Source organism: Rhinatrema bivittatum, chromosome 4 (assembly GCF_901001135.1).
Source record: "Rhinatrema bivittatum chromosome 4, aRhiBiv1.1, whole genome shotgun sequence".
Taxonomy (NCBI): Eukaryota; Metazoa; Chordata; class Amphibia; order Gymnophiona; family Rhinatrematidae; genus Rhinatrema; species Rhinatrema bivittatum.
In genome coordinates, this window is record NC_042618.1 from 7,623,017 (window position 1) to 7,640,609 (window position 17,593).

General features: G+C 44.4%; 1 protein-coding gene across 2 annotated transcripts in view; it reads right to left on the reverse strand.

Annotated features, from left to right (window-relative positions):
* LOC115089622 (phospholipase B1, membrane-associated-like) overlaps positions 1-17,593 on the reverse strand; it is a 296,793-nt gene that overhangs the window by 250,313 nt on the left and 28,887 nt on the right. For both annotated transcript variants that reach the window (XM_029597713.1, XM_029597714.1), the window contains exon 3: positions 14,070-14,134. In XM_029597713.1, coding sequence (XP_029453573.1) covers positions 14,070-14,134 — 65 coding nt within the window. The remainder of the gene's footprint in view (positions 1-14,069; positions 14,135-17,593) is intronic.

Sequence of the window (17,593 nt, forward strand, 5' to 3'; positions counted from 1 at the left end):
TGCCTCCTAGTCCTTCTATTATTTGAAAGTGTAAATAAGCGATTAACATCTACTAGTTCAAGACTACTCGTGATCTTAAAGAACTCTATCATATACCCCCTCAGCCGTCTCTTCTCCAAGCTGAACAGCCCTAACCTCTTCAGTCTTTCCTCATAGGGGAGCTGTTCTATCCCCTTTATCATTTTGGTTGTCCTTCTCTGTACCTTCTCCATTGCAACTATATATTTTTTGAGATGCGACAACCAGAATTGTACACAGAATTCAAGGTGCGGTCTCACCATGGAGCGATGCAGAGGCATTATGATATTTTCCATTTTCCATAGTCTGGGTAAACAAATAAGCATGGGTGTAGCTTGCTTGTTACAGTGGTTACTACTCCGAATCAATTAAACCTGATACTTCACTTGGAATGCTTGTTATGGCGGTTACTATCCCAAACCAAATAAGCCTGATACTTCACTTTCAATGCAGATCCAGCATAGCTCTCTGCTTCAACGGCAGAGAGAATGAAGAAAAGATTATTTATATTCAGCATCAACCAACAAGGAATGAATTACATAGTCTGGGTAAACAAATAAGCATGGGTGTAGCTTGCTTGTTACGGCGGTTACTACCCCGAATCAATTAAGCATGATACTTCAGTTGGAATACATATCCAGCGCAGCTCACTGCTTCAACAACAGGGGGGAATGAAGTAAAGAGGATTTATATTCAAACAACCAACAAGGACTGAATAGCACAGTCAGGGTAAACAAAAGGGAGTAGCTTGCTTATTACGGTGGTTACTACCCCAAGCCAATTAGCTAGATACTTCACTTGGATGCAGCTCCAGCACTGCTGTCTGCATCGATGGTGGGGGTGGAAGGGAATTGGAACCAAAAAGTTACCAATAAGGGCCCTGACCTCAGCGGTCAGAGTAACAGATAAGTATGAAAACAAATAGGTGTGAAAGCTTGCTGGGCAGACTGGATGGGCCGTTTGGTCTTCTGCTGTCACTTCTATGTTTCTATATGTTTGTATTAACCATTCCCTTCACACCTCCTGGGGGTATTTCAATAAGGGATTTTCTTCTTTGCTGTATCTCCCCCACTAAATCCAGCACCTAATTTCTGTGCTGTCTCCCTGCAAAGTACGCTTTTAACAGCATTACATCTGGGGAGGGATGCCAATCTTGGCTGCCCATGGCCTCCTGACATGCCTGTGCAATCGGCCAAACATGTGGGAATTGGTACCTAATAGCACAGGGGTATGGGTTCCAAACTGGAAATCTGGACACACCAGCATCAAAGCTTCTAGCTGCTGGGCTCCCCCAGTAAGGTGCTGGGGAAACTCCATTGTTACCACTATATAGCCTTCATGTGGACAACTATGGTTATTTACGCCCCTCAGCTCCAGTCCAGGCAGGCCCAGTGGAGGTAGACAGGTCCCTGTAGTGTTGATAGGGGCAAGACAGGCAGGCACAGTGGAGGTAGTCAATGTACATAAAGACATAGATCATATATTATTTTGTTGTTTTATGTAGGACCCACACTCAAAAAGTTTGTATATCAATCAAACTTGAAGTTGGTAATAGTTCACTTTACTTTATTTTCAACTTCAACTTATTGGGGTAGATTTTCAAATACCGCGAATAGGCGTACTTTTGTTGGCGCTCCAGGCGCCAACAAAAGTACGCTGGATTTTAGTAGATACGCGCGGAGCCGCGCGTATCTGCTAAAAACCTGGATCAGCGCGCGCAAGGCTATTGATTTTTTTCATTTTCATTTTTTTTCATTTAAAAAAATTTATTAAACGCCTAACACAAAAAGGCCTAGGCGATGAACATAAATACATACATAAACTTAAATCAATACAAACATATGGTTTCACAGAAACCGAAATCATAAGTCATATCAATAATAAAATACATCATAATAACTTAAATAAGACCAATTACTGAAACATCAGCTGTCATATGAATAAGACTTCTCACTGCGGTTTTAAACATTAAACGCACGGGTAAGCAAAAATTCTTTAAAAGATGTTTTAAATTTCTTGACATCTTCGATTTTGTATAGCCGGCGCGCGCCGAGCCGCGCAGCCTACCCCTGTTCCCTCCAAGGCCGCTCCCCTCACCTCCCCTCCCTTCCTCTCCCTCCCCTCACCTTCCCCTCCCTTCCTCTACCTAACCCACCCGCCCGGCCCTGTCTACACCCCCCCTTACCTTTCTCCGGGGATTTACGCCTCCCGGAGGGAGAAGTAAATCCCCGCGCGCCAGCGGGCCTGTTGCGCGCCGGGACGCGACCTGGGGGCGGGTACGGAGGGCGCGGCCACGCCCCCGGACCGCCCCGGGCCGTAGCCACGCCCCCGTACCCGCCCCAAAACGCTGCCAACACGCCCCCTAAACGCCGCGACGACCGGGCCCGCCCCCCCCGACACGCCCCCGACACGCCCCCCTCGGAGAACCCCGGGACTTACGCGAGTCCCGGGGCTCTGCGCGCGCCGGTAGGCCTATGTAAATTAGGCTCACCGGCGCGCAGGGCCCTGCTCGCCTAAATCCGCCCGGTTTTGGGCGGATTTAGGCGAGCAGGGCTCTGAAAATCCGCCCCATTTTGTTGTTTTTTGAATTTTTGTTAAAATATATGCAAAAGTCTTGCTATATGCTGACGAACTTCAATCACATGTCATAAGATGAATGCTCAATTTTAAATACAAATTTCATTTGCAATTGGAAAGATATTCATCTCAATACATCTAGTCAAGTCCCATCATTTTTCATTTGCAATTAGAAAGATACTCATCTCAAGCTATCAAGTGAAAGTCCCGAGTTCCGACACGATCGTGTTTCGAAACAACAGGTCCTGCTTCAGGGGAAATGAATTTTCAAATCTTCACTCTGTTCCATCAGCACAATTTCCAAATGGCTAATTTCATATCTTTCTCCTGCGGTCTGGATTCAGACACGCAATTCAAAAAACATGGCGGCCCTGCGGAGCCTTTTATCCCTCTACCGGAAATGACGCATCATACTACACAGTCTTCTAACAGGTCATCACTTCTCAACAAACAGAATTGCCAAATACTCTCACCAAATGATAAAAACACAACGCTGTATACCTCCAACAGTGTTTGCAATCAACTTGCATTCTTTACCCAGCAAAAACTTCCTTAAGAGACAAAAATCAATCAACTCGAATGCTTCCTACAAATTTTACAGTTCATGATTAGGTCCATGCTTAAGAACATAAGAACATGCCATACTGGGTCAGACCAATGTTCCATCAAGCCCAGCATTCTGTTTCCAAAGGTTGCCATTCCAGGCCATAAGATGCTGGCAAGTACCCAAAAACTAAGTCTATCCCATGCTACTGTTGCTAATAATAGCAGCTGCCATTCTCTAAGGCAACTTAATTAATAGAAGGTAATGGACTTCTCCTCCAAGAACTTATCCAATCCTTTTTTAAACACAGCTACACTAACTGCACTAACTACATCATCTGGCAACAAATTCCAGAGTTTAATTGTGCGTTGAGTGAAAAAGAACTTTCTCCGATTAGTTTTAAATGTGCCACATGATAACTTCATGGAGTGCCCCCTAGCCTTTCTATTATCCGAAAGAGTAAATAACCGATTCACATCTACCCGTTCTAGACCTCTCCTGATTTAAAACACCTCTATGATATCCCCCTCAGCCTTCTCTTCTCCAAGCTGAAAGTCCTAACCTCTTTAGTCTTTCCTTATAGGGGAGCTGTTCCTTTCCCTTTATCATTTTGGTAGCCCTTCTCTGTACCTTCTCTATTGCAACTGTATCCTTTTTTAGATGCGGTGACCAGAATTGTACACAGTATTCAAGGTGCGGTCTCACCATGGAGCGATACAGAGGCATTATGACATTTTCCGTTTTATTCACTATTCCCTTTCTAATAATTCCCAACATTCTGTTTGCTTTTTTGACTGCCGCAGCACACTGAACCGATGATTACAATGTGTTATCCTCTATGAAGCCTAGATCTCTTTCTTAGGTGGTAGCTCCTAAAATGGAAGCTAACAATGTGTAACTATAGCATGGGTTATTTTTCCCTATATGCATCACCTTGCACTTATCCACATTAAATTTCATCTGCCATTTGGATGCCCAATTTTCCAGTCTCAGAAGGTCTTCCTGCAATTTATATCAATCTGCTTGTGATTTAACTACTCCGAACAATTTTTTATCATCTGCAAATTTGATTACCTCACTCATCGTATTTCTTTCCAGATCATTTATAAATATATTGAAAAGTACGGGTCCAAATACAGATCCCTGAGACACTCCACTGCCCACTCCCTTCCACTGAGAAAATTGTCCATTTAATCATACTCTTTGTTTCCTGTCTTTTAACCAGTTTGTAATCCACGAAAGGACATCGCAACCTATCCCATGACTTTTTACTTTTCCTAGAAGCCTCTCATGAGGAACCTTGTCAAACGCCTTCTGAAAATCCAAATGTTCTACATCTACCGGTTCACCTTTATCTGTATGTTTATTAACTACTTCAAAAAAGTGAAGCAGATTTGTGAGGCAAGACCTGCCTTGTGTAAAGCCATGCTGACTTTATTCCATTAAACCATGTCTTTTATATATGTTTTGTGATTTTTATATTTAGAACACTTTCGACTATTTTTCCTGGCACTGAAGTCAGGCTAACTGGTCTGTAGTTTCCCGGATCACCCCTGGAGCCCTTTTTAAATATTGGGGTTACATTAGCCACCCTCTAGTCTTCAGGTTCAATGGATGATTTTAATGATAGGTTACAAATTTTTACTAAAAGGTCTGAAATTTCAGTTTTTAGTTCATTCAGAACCCTGGAGTGTATACCATCCGGTCCAGGTGATTTACTACTCTTCAATTTATCAATCAGGCCTACCACATCTTCTAAGTTCAGATTTGGTACAGTCCATCTGAATCATCACTCATGAAAACCTTCTCCGATACGGGTATCGCCCCAACATCCTCTTTATCCTTATCTTCTCTAATTTCCCCATTAATCCCTCGATCATCTAACGGTCCAACTGACTCCCTCACAGGCTTTCTGTTTATGATATATTTAAAAACATTTTTACTGTGAGTTTTTGCCTCTACAGCCAACTTCTTTTTAAATTCTCTCTTAGCCTGTCTTAACAATGTCTTACATTTAACTTGCCAATGTTTATGCTTTATCCTATTTTCTTCTGTTGGATCCTTCTTCCAATTTTTGAATGAAGATCTTTTGGCTAAAATAGCTTCTTTCACCTCCCCTTTTAACCATGCTGGTAATCGTTTTGCCTTCTTTCCACCTTTCTTAATGAGTGGAATACATCTGGACTGTGCTTCTAGAATGGTATTTTTTAACAATGACCACGCCTCTTGGACATTTTTTACTTTTGTAGCTGCTCCTTTCAGTTTTTTTCTAACAATTTTTCTCATTTTATCAAAGTTTCCCTTTTGAAAGTTTAGCACGAGAGCCTTGGATTTGCACACTGTTCCTTTTCCAGTCATTAAATCAAATTTGATCATATTATGATCACTATTGCCAAGCGGCCGGCCCCACCACCGTTACCTCTCTCACCAAGTCCTGTGCTCCACTGAGAATTAGATCTAAAATTGCTCCCTCTCTCGTCGGTTCCTGAACCAATTGCTCCATAAAGCTATCATTTATTCCATCCAGGAACGTTATCTCTCTAGCGTGACCCGATGATACATTTACCCAGTCTATATTGGGGTAATTGAAGTCTCCCATTATTACTGCACTACCAATTTGGTTAGCTTCCCTAATTTCTCTTAGCAGTTCTTTTCTTCCTTTCTACCTTTTTGTTTTGCTTTCAAGACCTGTTATATATTGCCTCATATTATGTACATAGTTTCTCCTCACATTGTTTACGATATGATTTTGTTTATTGTACTTTCTTCCTTTCAGTTCAGTGTAAGCCGGTATGATGTGCCTTACGAATGTCAGCAAAGAAAAGCCTTTAAATAAATAAATAAATAATATGATCAATACCGGGATTCACTTTTGCAAATAACATATAAGCAAGCAATCAGGGACCAAAATAATACAAATCACATCCAGCTGAAACTCTGCATTTCTATTTTTCTGTATACAGGTTACTCGGGAGAGATCTCATCTATTTCTTGTTCTGTATTTATGGCAAAAATAATCTTGGTCCAGTGTGGCTCAGGGAACTTAATGGTACATGTTACTCTACAGTTCACGATCTAATCAGGTTTGGTGCCAAAGTAGCCTCACAACATTAATCTGTCATTTTTGTTGCAGTCCCGGTCTCACGTCTTGCGACCGGGTCCTTACCTCCAGCATCGGGACGGCAGTGCCGGGGCATTCCAGCCGAGTTTGGCCTTTCGGGGGGTCCGCAGCGGGGTGTGTGCCTTTTCGGGCCTGCCCATGCCTTCTCGCAGCGGCCTCTCCATGAGGGAGACGCCGCCGAGCTCCAGAACGTGACCCCTCCCCTTTGGGGCACGCGCGTGCTCTGGGAAGCCCAATTTAAAGGGCTTTTCCTGCCAGACCGCGGCCCGCCCCAAAATGATGTCAGACACCGGCTTGTATTTAAGCCGCTGTCTGCTCTCAAGGAATTGCCTTGCAACAGGTTTCACTTGCTGCAGTGCTTGTATCTTCGGTTCCTGCTTGGATCTTCGGCTCCTGTTTGGATCTTCGGCTCCTGTCCAAATCTTCAGCTCCTGTTCCGGATTCTCTATCCGGGTCTTCAGCTCACCTCACCGGTTCCTAATCTCTGCTTGTTCCTGACCTCTGTTCTTGCCACCTGCCTCGACCTCGGACCGTCTCTTCCTCGCTTCTTCTTCAGTGATCTCCTAAGTCCCAGCGGCCTGGGACCTCATGAGCTCCTCTCGGGAGGGGGGGGTCCGCAGGCTTCCAGGGTGAAGTTGTCGCTTCTTCAGGGATCTCCTAAAGTCCCAGTGGTCTGGGATCTCACGAGCTCTTCTCGGGGGGTCCGCAGGCTTCCAGCGTGAAGACTCACCTCCACGTCTGGCTTGACGCCGCCTTCCGGCCTACTGCCTCTTAGCGGAGTGCCCACTTCTTCCATCTACTCACTCCCCTAGGCCAGCCCAAGGGTCCACCGCTACGACCGCAACAGTTTGCAAGGCCATGGACTCGGCGGACTTGTCAGGTCTCCAGGCTATTCCAGGTATGGCCCAATGGTTACAGCATCAGCAACATTGCTTAGATATGCTGGCGGCCACCGTGGAATGATTGGCGGAGGTCCCATCACCCCCGCCGGTGGTAAGCATTGCTACTTTGACTCAGCTGCCGGCGCCTTCTTGTTACTCCGGAGAAGCCAAGGCTTGTCTTGGCTTCCTGAACCAATGTTTCATCCAGTTCTCTTTGCTACCTAACCAGTTTCCTACGGATTCCGTGAAGGTGGCCTACATTCTTTCTCTGCTGGACAGGAAGGCATTGTTGTGGGCTTCTCCGACGTGGGAGCGAAGCGATCCACTCTTAGACAACCTGCCCCAGTTCGTGGCCAACTTTAAGCAAGCCTTTGATGAGCCGGCACGACTGGCCACCGCCACTTTGGAACTGCTACAATTGAGACAGGGGTCTCGCTCCTTAGCGGACTACGCCATTGAGTTCCGTACCCTCGCCCTCGAGGTGGGCTGGCAAGAGGACAGCCTTTGGGCCCTCTTTCTGGAAGGGCTAGGAGCATGGATAAAAGATGAGCTGGCTGCTCGTGTCGTTCCGGATGACCACAACTCATTGATAGACTTGGCAGGGAGAATTGACCGTCGCTTGCAGCAACGGGCCAAGGAGAGCCAACCCTTTCGACGCATGGTCCCGCTGGCACCTGCTTTCTCTAGGCTGCTGACTACAGCTCCCAGCCAAGGTTCAACGCGCTCTGAAGCGCCCTCTGAAGAGCCCATGCAGCTGGGGCGTACATCGTTGTCGGCGGGAGCGACGACATCGTCGCTCTTTGGGTCTTTGCCTCTATTGTGGAGCAAAAGGGCACTTCCTGGCCCAGTGTAAGGAAAGGCCAGAAAACTCCAGAACCAAGGAGATCCTGAGGAGCTACTCCTAGGTTGCGTTGCTTCCGCTCCTCAGTGTACAGTACCTGTCACTTTGGAGTATCCCAGCAGGACCTTCGAGACTCTCGCCTTTATTGACTCAGGAGCAGGCAGTAATTTCATCATGAGTGGCTTGGTGCAGCAATTGCATATTCCTGTTTTCCCCTGGAGACTCCGCTGCATATTACCTCCATTCGGGGAACACTCCTTCCAGGAAATATCTCAGTCTCTACAGAACCTGTCACGCTCCACACAGGGGTCCTACATTCTGAAAAGATATCCTTTTTGGTTTTGGAAAAAGACGTCTATCCGGTAATCCTTGGACTACCCTGGCTGCAACTCCATTCCCCAGTAATTCATTGGGACACCCTGCAAATCGCAAGGTGGAGCCCTTTTTGCTTTAACAATTGTCTCAAGATCCCTCGGGCATCCAGCATTCCTCTCCTGCATGCTGATGTAACACCTCTGGCGGTTTACGGGGACTTCGCCGATGTCTTTTCCAAGAAAAAGGCGGAGATTTTACCCCAACACCGTCCCTTTGATTGTGCTATTGAACTGGTACCTGGATCCACGCCAACCCGTGGGAGAGTGTACCCATTATCCCTACCCGAAATCAAAGCTATGTCAGAATACATAACAGAAAACCTCGCTAAAGGTTTTATACGACCTTCTCAGTCACCAGCGGGGGCTGGGTTTTTCTTTGTGGGGAAAAAGAACGGCTCCCTAAGGCCCTGCATTGACTACAGAGGACTAAACGCCATCACCAAGCGGGATCACTATCCGCTACCCTTGATCCCCGAACTTCTAGACAGACTTCAGGGGGCTAAGATATTCACCAAGTTAGATTTACGGGGTGTCTATAACCTGGTCCGTATCTGCCCTGGGGATGAGTGAAAGACGGCATTCAACACCAGGGACCGACATTACGAGTATCTTGTAATGCCGTTTGGCTTGTGCAACGCCCCTGTGGTCTTCAAAACAATGCATGAAGTACTCCGGGATCTTCTCCACTCATCAGTTATAGTATACTTGGATGATGTGCTAATCTACTCTCAAGACTTGAGCTCCCACCGACAACATGTGAGGCAAGTTCTTCAAATTCTCAGAGACAACCATTTATACGCCAAGTTAGAAAAATGTCACAAGTTGGACCAAGATGGCCGACGCATAAGACGTGTCAAGGGGTCGCTCCGTTCTTTGGTCCAGAAAATTGCCTTTTTTTGATTACTAATTCCTTAAAATAATATACCATGCCTCATACGAAGCGTAAAGCTCGACTCAAGGAAAATATTGCCATTAAGGACGAAGAATTGCAGCAACCAAAGATCGATAGATTCTTTGACCTTACCCCGAAGACGCCGGAGGCGAGGGCCGCGGGGACAGTGGTGCAGGAGCTCGGCACGCTGTCCATGGCCGACGAGATCTCGCTCAGCCCGGGGGCACCCGAGACGCCGACGCAACCGAGAGCTTGTCCGGAGGAGGTAAGCAGCGAAACATCGCGAGACTCAATGGAGAGGAGAGAGTCTCTGCACGCTGAACCGGACGGACAAGCCGAGGTATTGTCGCCCGGAGAGGTTGGAGGAGCGGCGGGATTTACTGCAGCCTCCACACCGGACCCCCAAAAGGCTTGTCTGGCAAAGAACATCGAAGGATCTAAGGTGCTTCAGGACTTGGTAAAAATACAACCTCAAATGGTTTTTTCCTTACAGAAACCGCCTTTAGTAACTCTGGACTCATTGTAGAATGCTATGACCTCTATTGAATCTGCAGTTACAACTTTAACTCAGGCATTTTTGGATTTGAATAAGAGAGGGTTGAAGGTAGAGAAAGTTGCAAATGAAAGCCAGGAGAAAATAGGAAAATTGGAGGAAAAAATTGAGATGATGGAAAAGATCCAGGGTAACCTGGTAAAAGCAGACAATGTAACAGAAAGGAGATTTGAAAACATTGAGAATTCATTACGATTTTTAAATCTGCGGATAGTCAATTTTCCTATCTTGAAGAAAATGATGCCTTTGGATATACTAAAAGAATACATGGAAGTTTGCCTAAAAATTCCTAAAGAAATTACCCCGGTAATTACCAAAGCCTTCTTTGTTTCAAGAAAATCTTTGCAACCTGAATCAACAGAAACACCTGATCAATCTTCTATGAACTTGTCTCAAATGCTTGAGTTATCTATTACCTCTGAAGTTAAGTCTAGAGGAACTCTATTGGCGTCCTTCGCTTTTGAACAGGACAGAAATATGGTATTAAAGTTTTTCTTTAGAAATAGGTCTGTTCAATATTATGGACAAAATGTTTGGATTTATCCGGACATGGTTCGTAGTACTCAAGAGAGAAGGAAAAAATTTATCTTGATGAGAGATGAAGCGATAAATAGAGGGGCTAGTATGACATTAAGGTACCCATGCAAGTGTCTCCTGAAATACCAGGAGGCTAAATATATATTTATGGAACCAGAGCAACTAAGGGATTTCTTAGATGGAAAGTCTTGATTCACAGTAATCAATCAAGGGATAAAAGTCTTATGTTGTACGGTTTATTTTTCCTTAGTATATATGATTATTAAGAGCTCTGAAAATTCTTATCTTGGTCCCATATTACCTGAATAATTAGAGATCCATTGAAATATGGAAATTGATTGTGTTTTTTCTTTTTCTTTGTTAATGCTTTGGATCTTTATTGCTTTATTGATATATGAATGTAATATATCTAAAACTGCATAAATAAAAAATAAAAAAAAAAAGAAAAATGTCACAAGTTAGAGTCACTTCCCTTTCTCGGATACATAGTTTCTGCAACAGGTTTCCAGATAGATCCCAGGAAAGTAGCAGCTATTCGAGACTGGCCCCGTCCATGAGGCTTGAAACCCTTGCAACGTTTTCTAGGCTTTGCAAATTTCTATAGACATTTCATCCCACACTACTCTGCCAAAGTGGCGCCACTCACCGCTCTCACCAGGAAGGGTGCCAATGCGGTGGAATGGCTGAAGGCGGCCTGCCAGGCATTCGAGAACCTCAAAGAGGGTTTTTTTTCAGGATATTTGCCTATGCCACCCAGATCCTCTCCGCCCATTTGTTGTGGAGGTGGACTTAATAGGGCTGTGGGAGCCCTGTTAAGTCAATACGCTTCTTCTGGGAAACTGTTACCATGTTCTTATTTCTCTAAAAGATTCTCCCCTGCTGAATGTAACTACAGCATCGGGGATAAAGAACTCTTAGCGATCAAATTAGCATTTGAAGAGTGGAGACAATGGTTGGAGGGGGCAGCACATCCTATTACGGTCTTCACGGACATTAAGAACTTAGAGTTCTTATGCCAAGCACAACGGCTGAACCCCAGTCAAGCACGGTGGTCATTATTATTTAATCGATTCGACTTCATGCTCCGCTACAAACCGGCTTGCAAGAATGTGTGGGCAGACACATTATCCAGAACCTCCATACAGGAGGAGGGAGAGGAACAGCCCCAGTATATCCTAGATCCGGCTAAAGTCATTTTGTCCAGCACTTCAGTAAATTCGGTAGGGAAGACCGTGGTTTCATGTCGTGACTGCAAGAGAGCTCAGACCTGGGCTCACGAATCCTTCACAGGTGGCCATGCGGGCCGCGAAAGGACACTTGATTTGCTCAACCATTTTTACTGGTGGCCTACTATAAGGCAAGATGTCCGCATCTATGTTAGTTCCTGCCCCATGTGTGCACGACAAAAACCCCGAGTCAGGAAGCCATGGGGGTTGCTACAACCACTACCTATACCCACTGAACCTTGGACACACATCACCACGGACTTCGTGGTAGATCTTCCTACGTCTGAAGGGAATACTGTTATCTGGGTCACGGTAGATTGCTTCTCCAAGATGGCGCATTTTGTCCCGCTACCCAAACTGCCATCTGCACCAGAACTCGCTCAACACTTCGCCCAGCATATTTTCCGTATCCACGGACTTCCTCAGGATATTGTGTCCAATCGAGGGCCCCAGTTTACGGCACGATACTGGAGAGCCTTGTGCAAGCAATTTGACGTGCAACTCAGCTTTTCATCAGCCTTCCATCCCCAGAGCCATGGACAGACGGAGCGCACTAATCGCTCTCTAAAGGCTTTTCTCCGCACCTTTGCCAATGAAAGACAGAACAACTGGGTGAGTCTACTACCTCTAGCTGAGTTCTCCTACAACAACCACACCCATTCGGTAACGGGCAAGTCTCCATTTCTCACCGTGTTTGGAAAACAACTTAAGCCGCCACTGCCTTTAACCACTCCCAGTATCTTGCCTGCAGTTCAGATGTCGGCCCAACAACTGCATAATCTCTGGCTCACCATCCAAGACAAGCTTATCAAGGCAGCTAGTACGGTCAAAAGATGGGCAGACTGTCATCGACAACCCACACCAGTCTTCCTTCCAGCTGACCAGGTGTGGCTTAGTACCAGAAATATCCATCTTTGAGTCCCATTCCGAAGTTTGGCTCCGCGGTTTTGCGGTCCATTCCACATGGCTGAGAGGGTAGAATCGGTATCCTATCGCTTACACCTTCCCTCCTCTATGCGCATTCATAATGTATTCCATGTTTCTCTGCTAAAGCCTCTCATTCTCTCTAGATTTCACTCTAAGGTTCCTGAGCCGGCAGACCTGGCGGTACAGTCTGACCCCATCTACCAAGTTCAGGAGGTTCTTGATGTCCGGTTCCATCAAAGGCGCTGGGAGTACTTGATTGCCTGGGAGGGCTGTGGTCCGGAGGACAACATTTGGGAACCTGCCCGTCATATCCTGGAAAAGTCCCTGCTGCACCATTTCCACCTCAGTCACCCTGGTAAACCTGGTCCTTCTAAGAGGGGGCGTAAGGGGGGGGGGGGTACCGTTGTGGTCCCGGTTGCACGTCTTGCGACCGGGTTCTTACCTCCAGCATCAGGACGGTAGCGCCGGGGCATTCCAGCCGAGTTTGGCCTCTCATGGGGTCCGCAGCGGGCTGCGCGCCTTGTTGGGCCTGCCCAGGCCTTCTCGTGGCGGCATCTCCACGAGGGAGACGCCGCCGAGCTCCAGAACGTGACCCCTCCCCTTTGGGGCGCGCACGGGGAAGCCCAATTTAAAGGGCTTTTCCCGCCAGACCGCGGCCCGCCCCTAAAATGACGTCAGACGCCGACTTGTATTTAAGCCGGTGTCTGCTCTCAAGGAATTGCCTTGCAACAGGTTTCACTTGCTGCAGTACTTGGATCTTCGGCTCCTGTCCAAATCTTCAGCTCCTGTTCCGGATTCTCTATCCGGGTCTTTGGCTCGCCTCACCGGTTCCTAATCTCTGCTTGTTCCTGACCTCTGTTCTTGCCACCTGCCTCGACCTCGGACCGTCTCTTCCTTGCTTCTTCTTCAGTGATCTCCTAAGTCCCAGCGGCCTGGGACCTCACAAGCTCCTCTCGGGGGGTCCGCAGGCTTTCAGGGTGAAGTTGCTTCTTCTTCAGGAATCTCCTAAAGTCCCAGCGGTCTGGAATCTCACGAGCTCCTCTTGGGGGGTCCGCAGGCTTTCAGGGCGAAGACTCACCTCCACATCCAGCTTGACGCTGCCTCTCCCGGCTTACTGCCTCTCAGCGGAGTGCCTACTTTTTCCACCTACTCACTCCCCTAGGCCGGCCCAAGGGTTCACCGCTATGACCGCAACAATTTTCTATAAAAAATAATCAGCAATGTGTAACCAAATAGTTTTCAATAGGACCAGTAACATCCCTGTCCACAGCCCATTGAAATGTGAATTTTTAATTGGAAATGATGGGAAGAGGACAATGGGTGCCAGTGAATATCTATATACTTGGGGAAATGGACAATAACATTCCTTGTCATGTTTAATCCGGGGGACAGTAATTTGCTCATTCTCCCTTGTGCCTGGCATATATAAAGAAATCAGTGCTTTATCATTTCCTATTATAAATACAATTAAAAGAATAATTTAAAAAAAACCACAATTACGTTGTGGATTCTTCCCTGGCTCTAAAAAAGTCAAATGATAAATCTGAAAGTGCTAAGTACAAAATGAAGTTACTATACCTGAACTCCTAGCAGGGATATTTGCTCCTTGATCCCACTTATGTAAGCGTTCCAATTGTCTGACCCTGAAGAAAAATACAGCAACTGCTTTGAGTGAGGAAGTCCAACATTAACTTGCTTTGCTTTATTTTTTAAATGTTTTTCTTTTAATCTCTATTTAAGAAGTTGAGAATTTGTGATCCACGGCAATGAAGGCATCATCAGAACCCTAACAGTCAACACTAAATCTTGTTCATGACCTAGGAATCATGGTAAGAAAGTAAAAAAAATACATTCCTCTTATATTTCCAACTTTGATTTTAATTTTGTCTAGGCTGCGTAACCCATTTCTATGAGAAAATTAATTTTTTTAAAAAATGGACCATCATATTAAACGCACTTGTTCATTTATACATTCAAAGACATATCAAAATGCCAGTGCAAATTTATAATCATAGGTCTTATTCCAAATATTCAATGACTTTTTATGTATGCAAATAAAACCTTTTGAAAACCAAGAGCTTCTGAGTCAAAGCAAAAAATGGTGCAGAGGTGACTCTACTGAGACATACATACACATAGTTGACCTTGTTCAGATAAGTCTGAAACTGATTTTTATTTTGTTAGCCATAGTATAGAGTACTTTTATTGCTGACATTAATTTTTTCTGCATTGTCTGTGTTTGCATGGTTTGAAATCTGTCTTTATATTTTTCCTAGTTATATAGAATTTTAAGAATCTTTGCTAATCTTTTTTTTTTTTTAATTCTTTATTTATCCATTTTTAAAATACAATACAAGAATTACTTGCAGTATTGAAATTACAGAAAAGAGAATAAACATGAAAATCTAATACACAAGAGAAAAACATTTACACGGTAATATCTCACAAATCTTTTCTGTAATCTTTGAAAGAAAAATTAGAGAAGTATATCCCACTTGAGCAATCCAAATAAGAAAACAAAACTTTATATCTTTGAAATTGTAAGGTAATCCTCGCAATTACTTTCTCCGCCATTTATTTTACTCCCAGGAGTGCTTTTAGATGTTCTGGATATGTATAATGATAAGTCTGATCTTTGATCTTAATTACACACTTGCGGGGGTATCGTAGTAAAAATTGACCTCCTTGTTCTATTACATGATGTCTTAAATCGAGGAATTTCTTCCTCCTAAGCTGGGTAGTTTTTACAAGGTCTGGATAAATCCAGATCTTGTAGCCATAATAAGTTTTGGATCTATTTCTAAAAAAATATTTTAGAATATTGTCTTTATCTGAAATGAATGCTAACATGAAAAAAGAGGAAATTTGCTTATGACAAGCAAATTTCCTCTTTTTTCAATAACAATCTCCTCCTGAGATTTTTCAAGGAAATCCGATAGATCTACAGAGATTTCTTTATTTGGATCTTCTAAATCTTTACTTTGTATTCCAGATTTTGTCTGCTCTTTCATTTTAGCAGAAGTAGAGGCATTGATATAAAATGCTTTAACTATTGTGAGAGTGCATTGTTCTGGGATCTTTAGAATTTGATTTACATAAGCTCTAAATAGATCTATCGGACCCATTTTACTTGTAATAGGAAAATTTATGATCCTTAAATTTAACATACGAGAATAATTCTCTATGTTTTCAATCTTCCTTTGTAATTCACCCTCAGTTTTAATAAAGTACTATGTTTGTTAAAGGGGAAAAAAAGGCTGGTATCTTCGCTAGAAATGGTATCTGTGCAGTCCAGAAAGATTTTCAAAATTTATGGAAGAAGATCATTTATTTAATTAATTAATTTATTTATTTATTTAAGGACTTTTCTGTACCGGTATTCGTGGGTACTTCATATCAGTTTACAGAGAACTTAACGTAATACAAAAAACAAGGGAGGGGAGAACAGTGGAGCAAGGGTAGAACAAAAAACAAGGAATAAAAAAAAGGGACACAATGAAAATGGTAGCAAGGGATCATATCTAGAAAACAGGGGAATAACTAATATATACGAGGTATAAAGTACATGACTAACAAGAAATAATGGGGTAGATTTTCAAAGGGTTATGCGCATAAGATACACGCGTAACCCCCGAAAACCTACCCCTGCGCGTATGTCCCGGGGCTTTCAAAAATGGGCGGTAACTCCATCAAATAAGGTGTGGGTGGATTTAGGTAGGGCAGGAGGGTGAGTTAGATAGGAGAAGGGAGGGAAAGGTTGGGGGGGATCCAAAAAAAAGTTCCCTCCAAGGCCGCTCCGATTTCCTTGGAGGGAACGGGGCTCGGCGCACACAAGGTGCACAAGTGTGCACCCCCTTGCGTGCACCAACCCTGGATTTTATAACATGTGTGCGGCAGCGTGCACATGTTCTAAAATCGGGTGGTCATTTGTGCATGCCGGGTAGCGCACACAAATGTACCCCGCGCGCGTAAAATTTAAAATCGGCCCCAGTGTATACTACTATACACAAGGTATAAAGTACAGGACTAACAATGTACAAGGTAGCAAGGGATCATATCTAGTAAATAGGGGAGTAACTAATATATACAATGTATAAAGTACATGAATAACAGAAAATAAAATATACTAATAAACACGAGGTATAAAGTACAAGACTAACAATGAATAATATATAGTATGCGATGAATACTGTATAATATGAAGAAAACTGTCTAATAAACGGGGCAAAAAGGGTAAGATAAGGGGTAATATATAAAATACAGAGGGTAGGGCCCAGGGGGGCCGAGGGAGGGTGGAAGGGTGGAGGGGCTGGGGGGAGAAACAAAAGGAGGGAGGGGGAGGGAAAGGGGAAAACGGGCTCTATTCAGGGTATGCCTGTTTGAAGAGCCATGTCTTTAGCTTTTTCTTAAATTTCTGAGTACATGGCTCTAAGCGGAAATCAGGGGGCATGGAGTTCTAGAGGGTGGGACCTGCAATAGATAGAGCTTGTTCTTTCATAGACGTAAGGTGTGTGGTCTTGGGGGAGGGTGTTTATAGGCAACCTTTGTAGGTGGATCTAGTGGGACGGTTGGAGGAGAGGAAGCGGAGGGAGTCATCGAGCCAATGGATGTTGTGAGTGTGTAGGGTTTTGTAGATAATAGGGTTTTGTAGAGTATACGAGAGGAGATAGGGAGCCAGTGGAGTTGTTTGAGGACGGAGTAATATGGTCAGATTTATGGGTGTTGGTAAGAATTCTAGCTGCTGCATTTTGTAGCATTTGGATGGGTTTGATGATGGTGAAAGGGAGGCCTAGGAGTAGGGAATTACTGTAGTCCATTTTGGAGAAAATAGTCGCTTGGAGGACAATGCGGAAGTCGTGGGCATGAAGGAGGGGTTTAAGTTTTTTAAGAACCTGTAGCTCAGTGGGAGCACTGAGAGGCAAGCACTGAGAGGAGAGGATCACCTTGCTGGTGGCTGAAAGGAATCAGTAAGTTTTGCTTGGGAAATTGTCTTTTTTAAAAGTATTGTGGCAAAGTTAACTATTAGTGTGTTTGTGTTTTTAATAGTCAGTAAGGCAGTGAATAAACAAGTTAGACTGTATTTTTAAATAGTCAGTCAATAA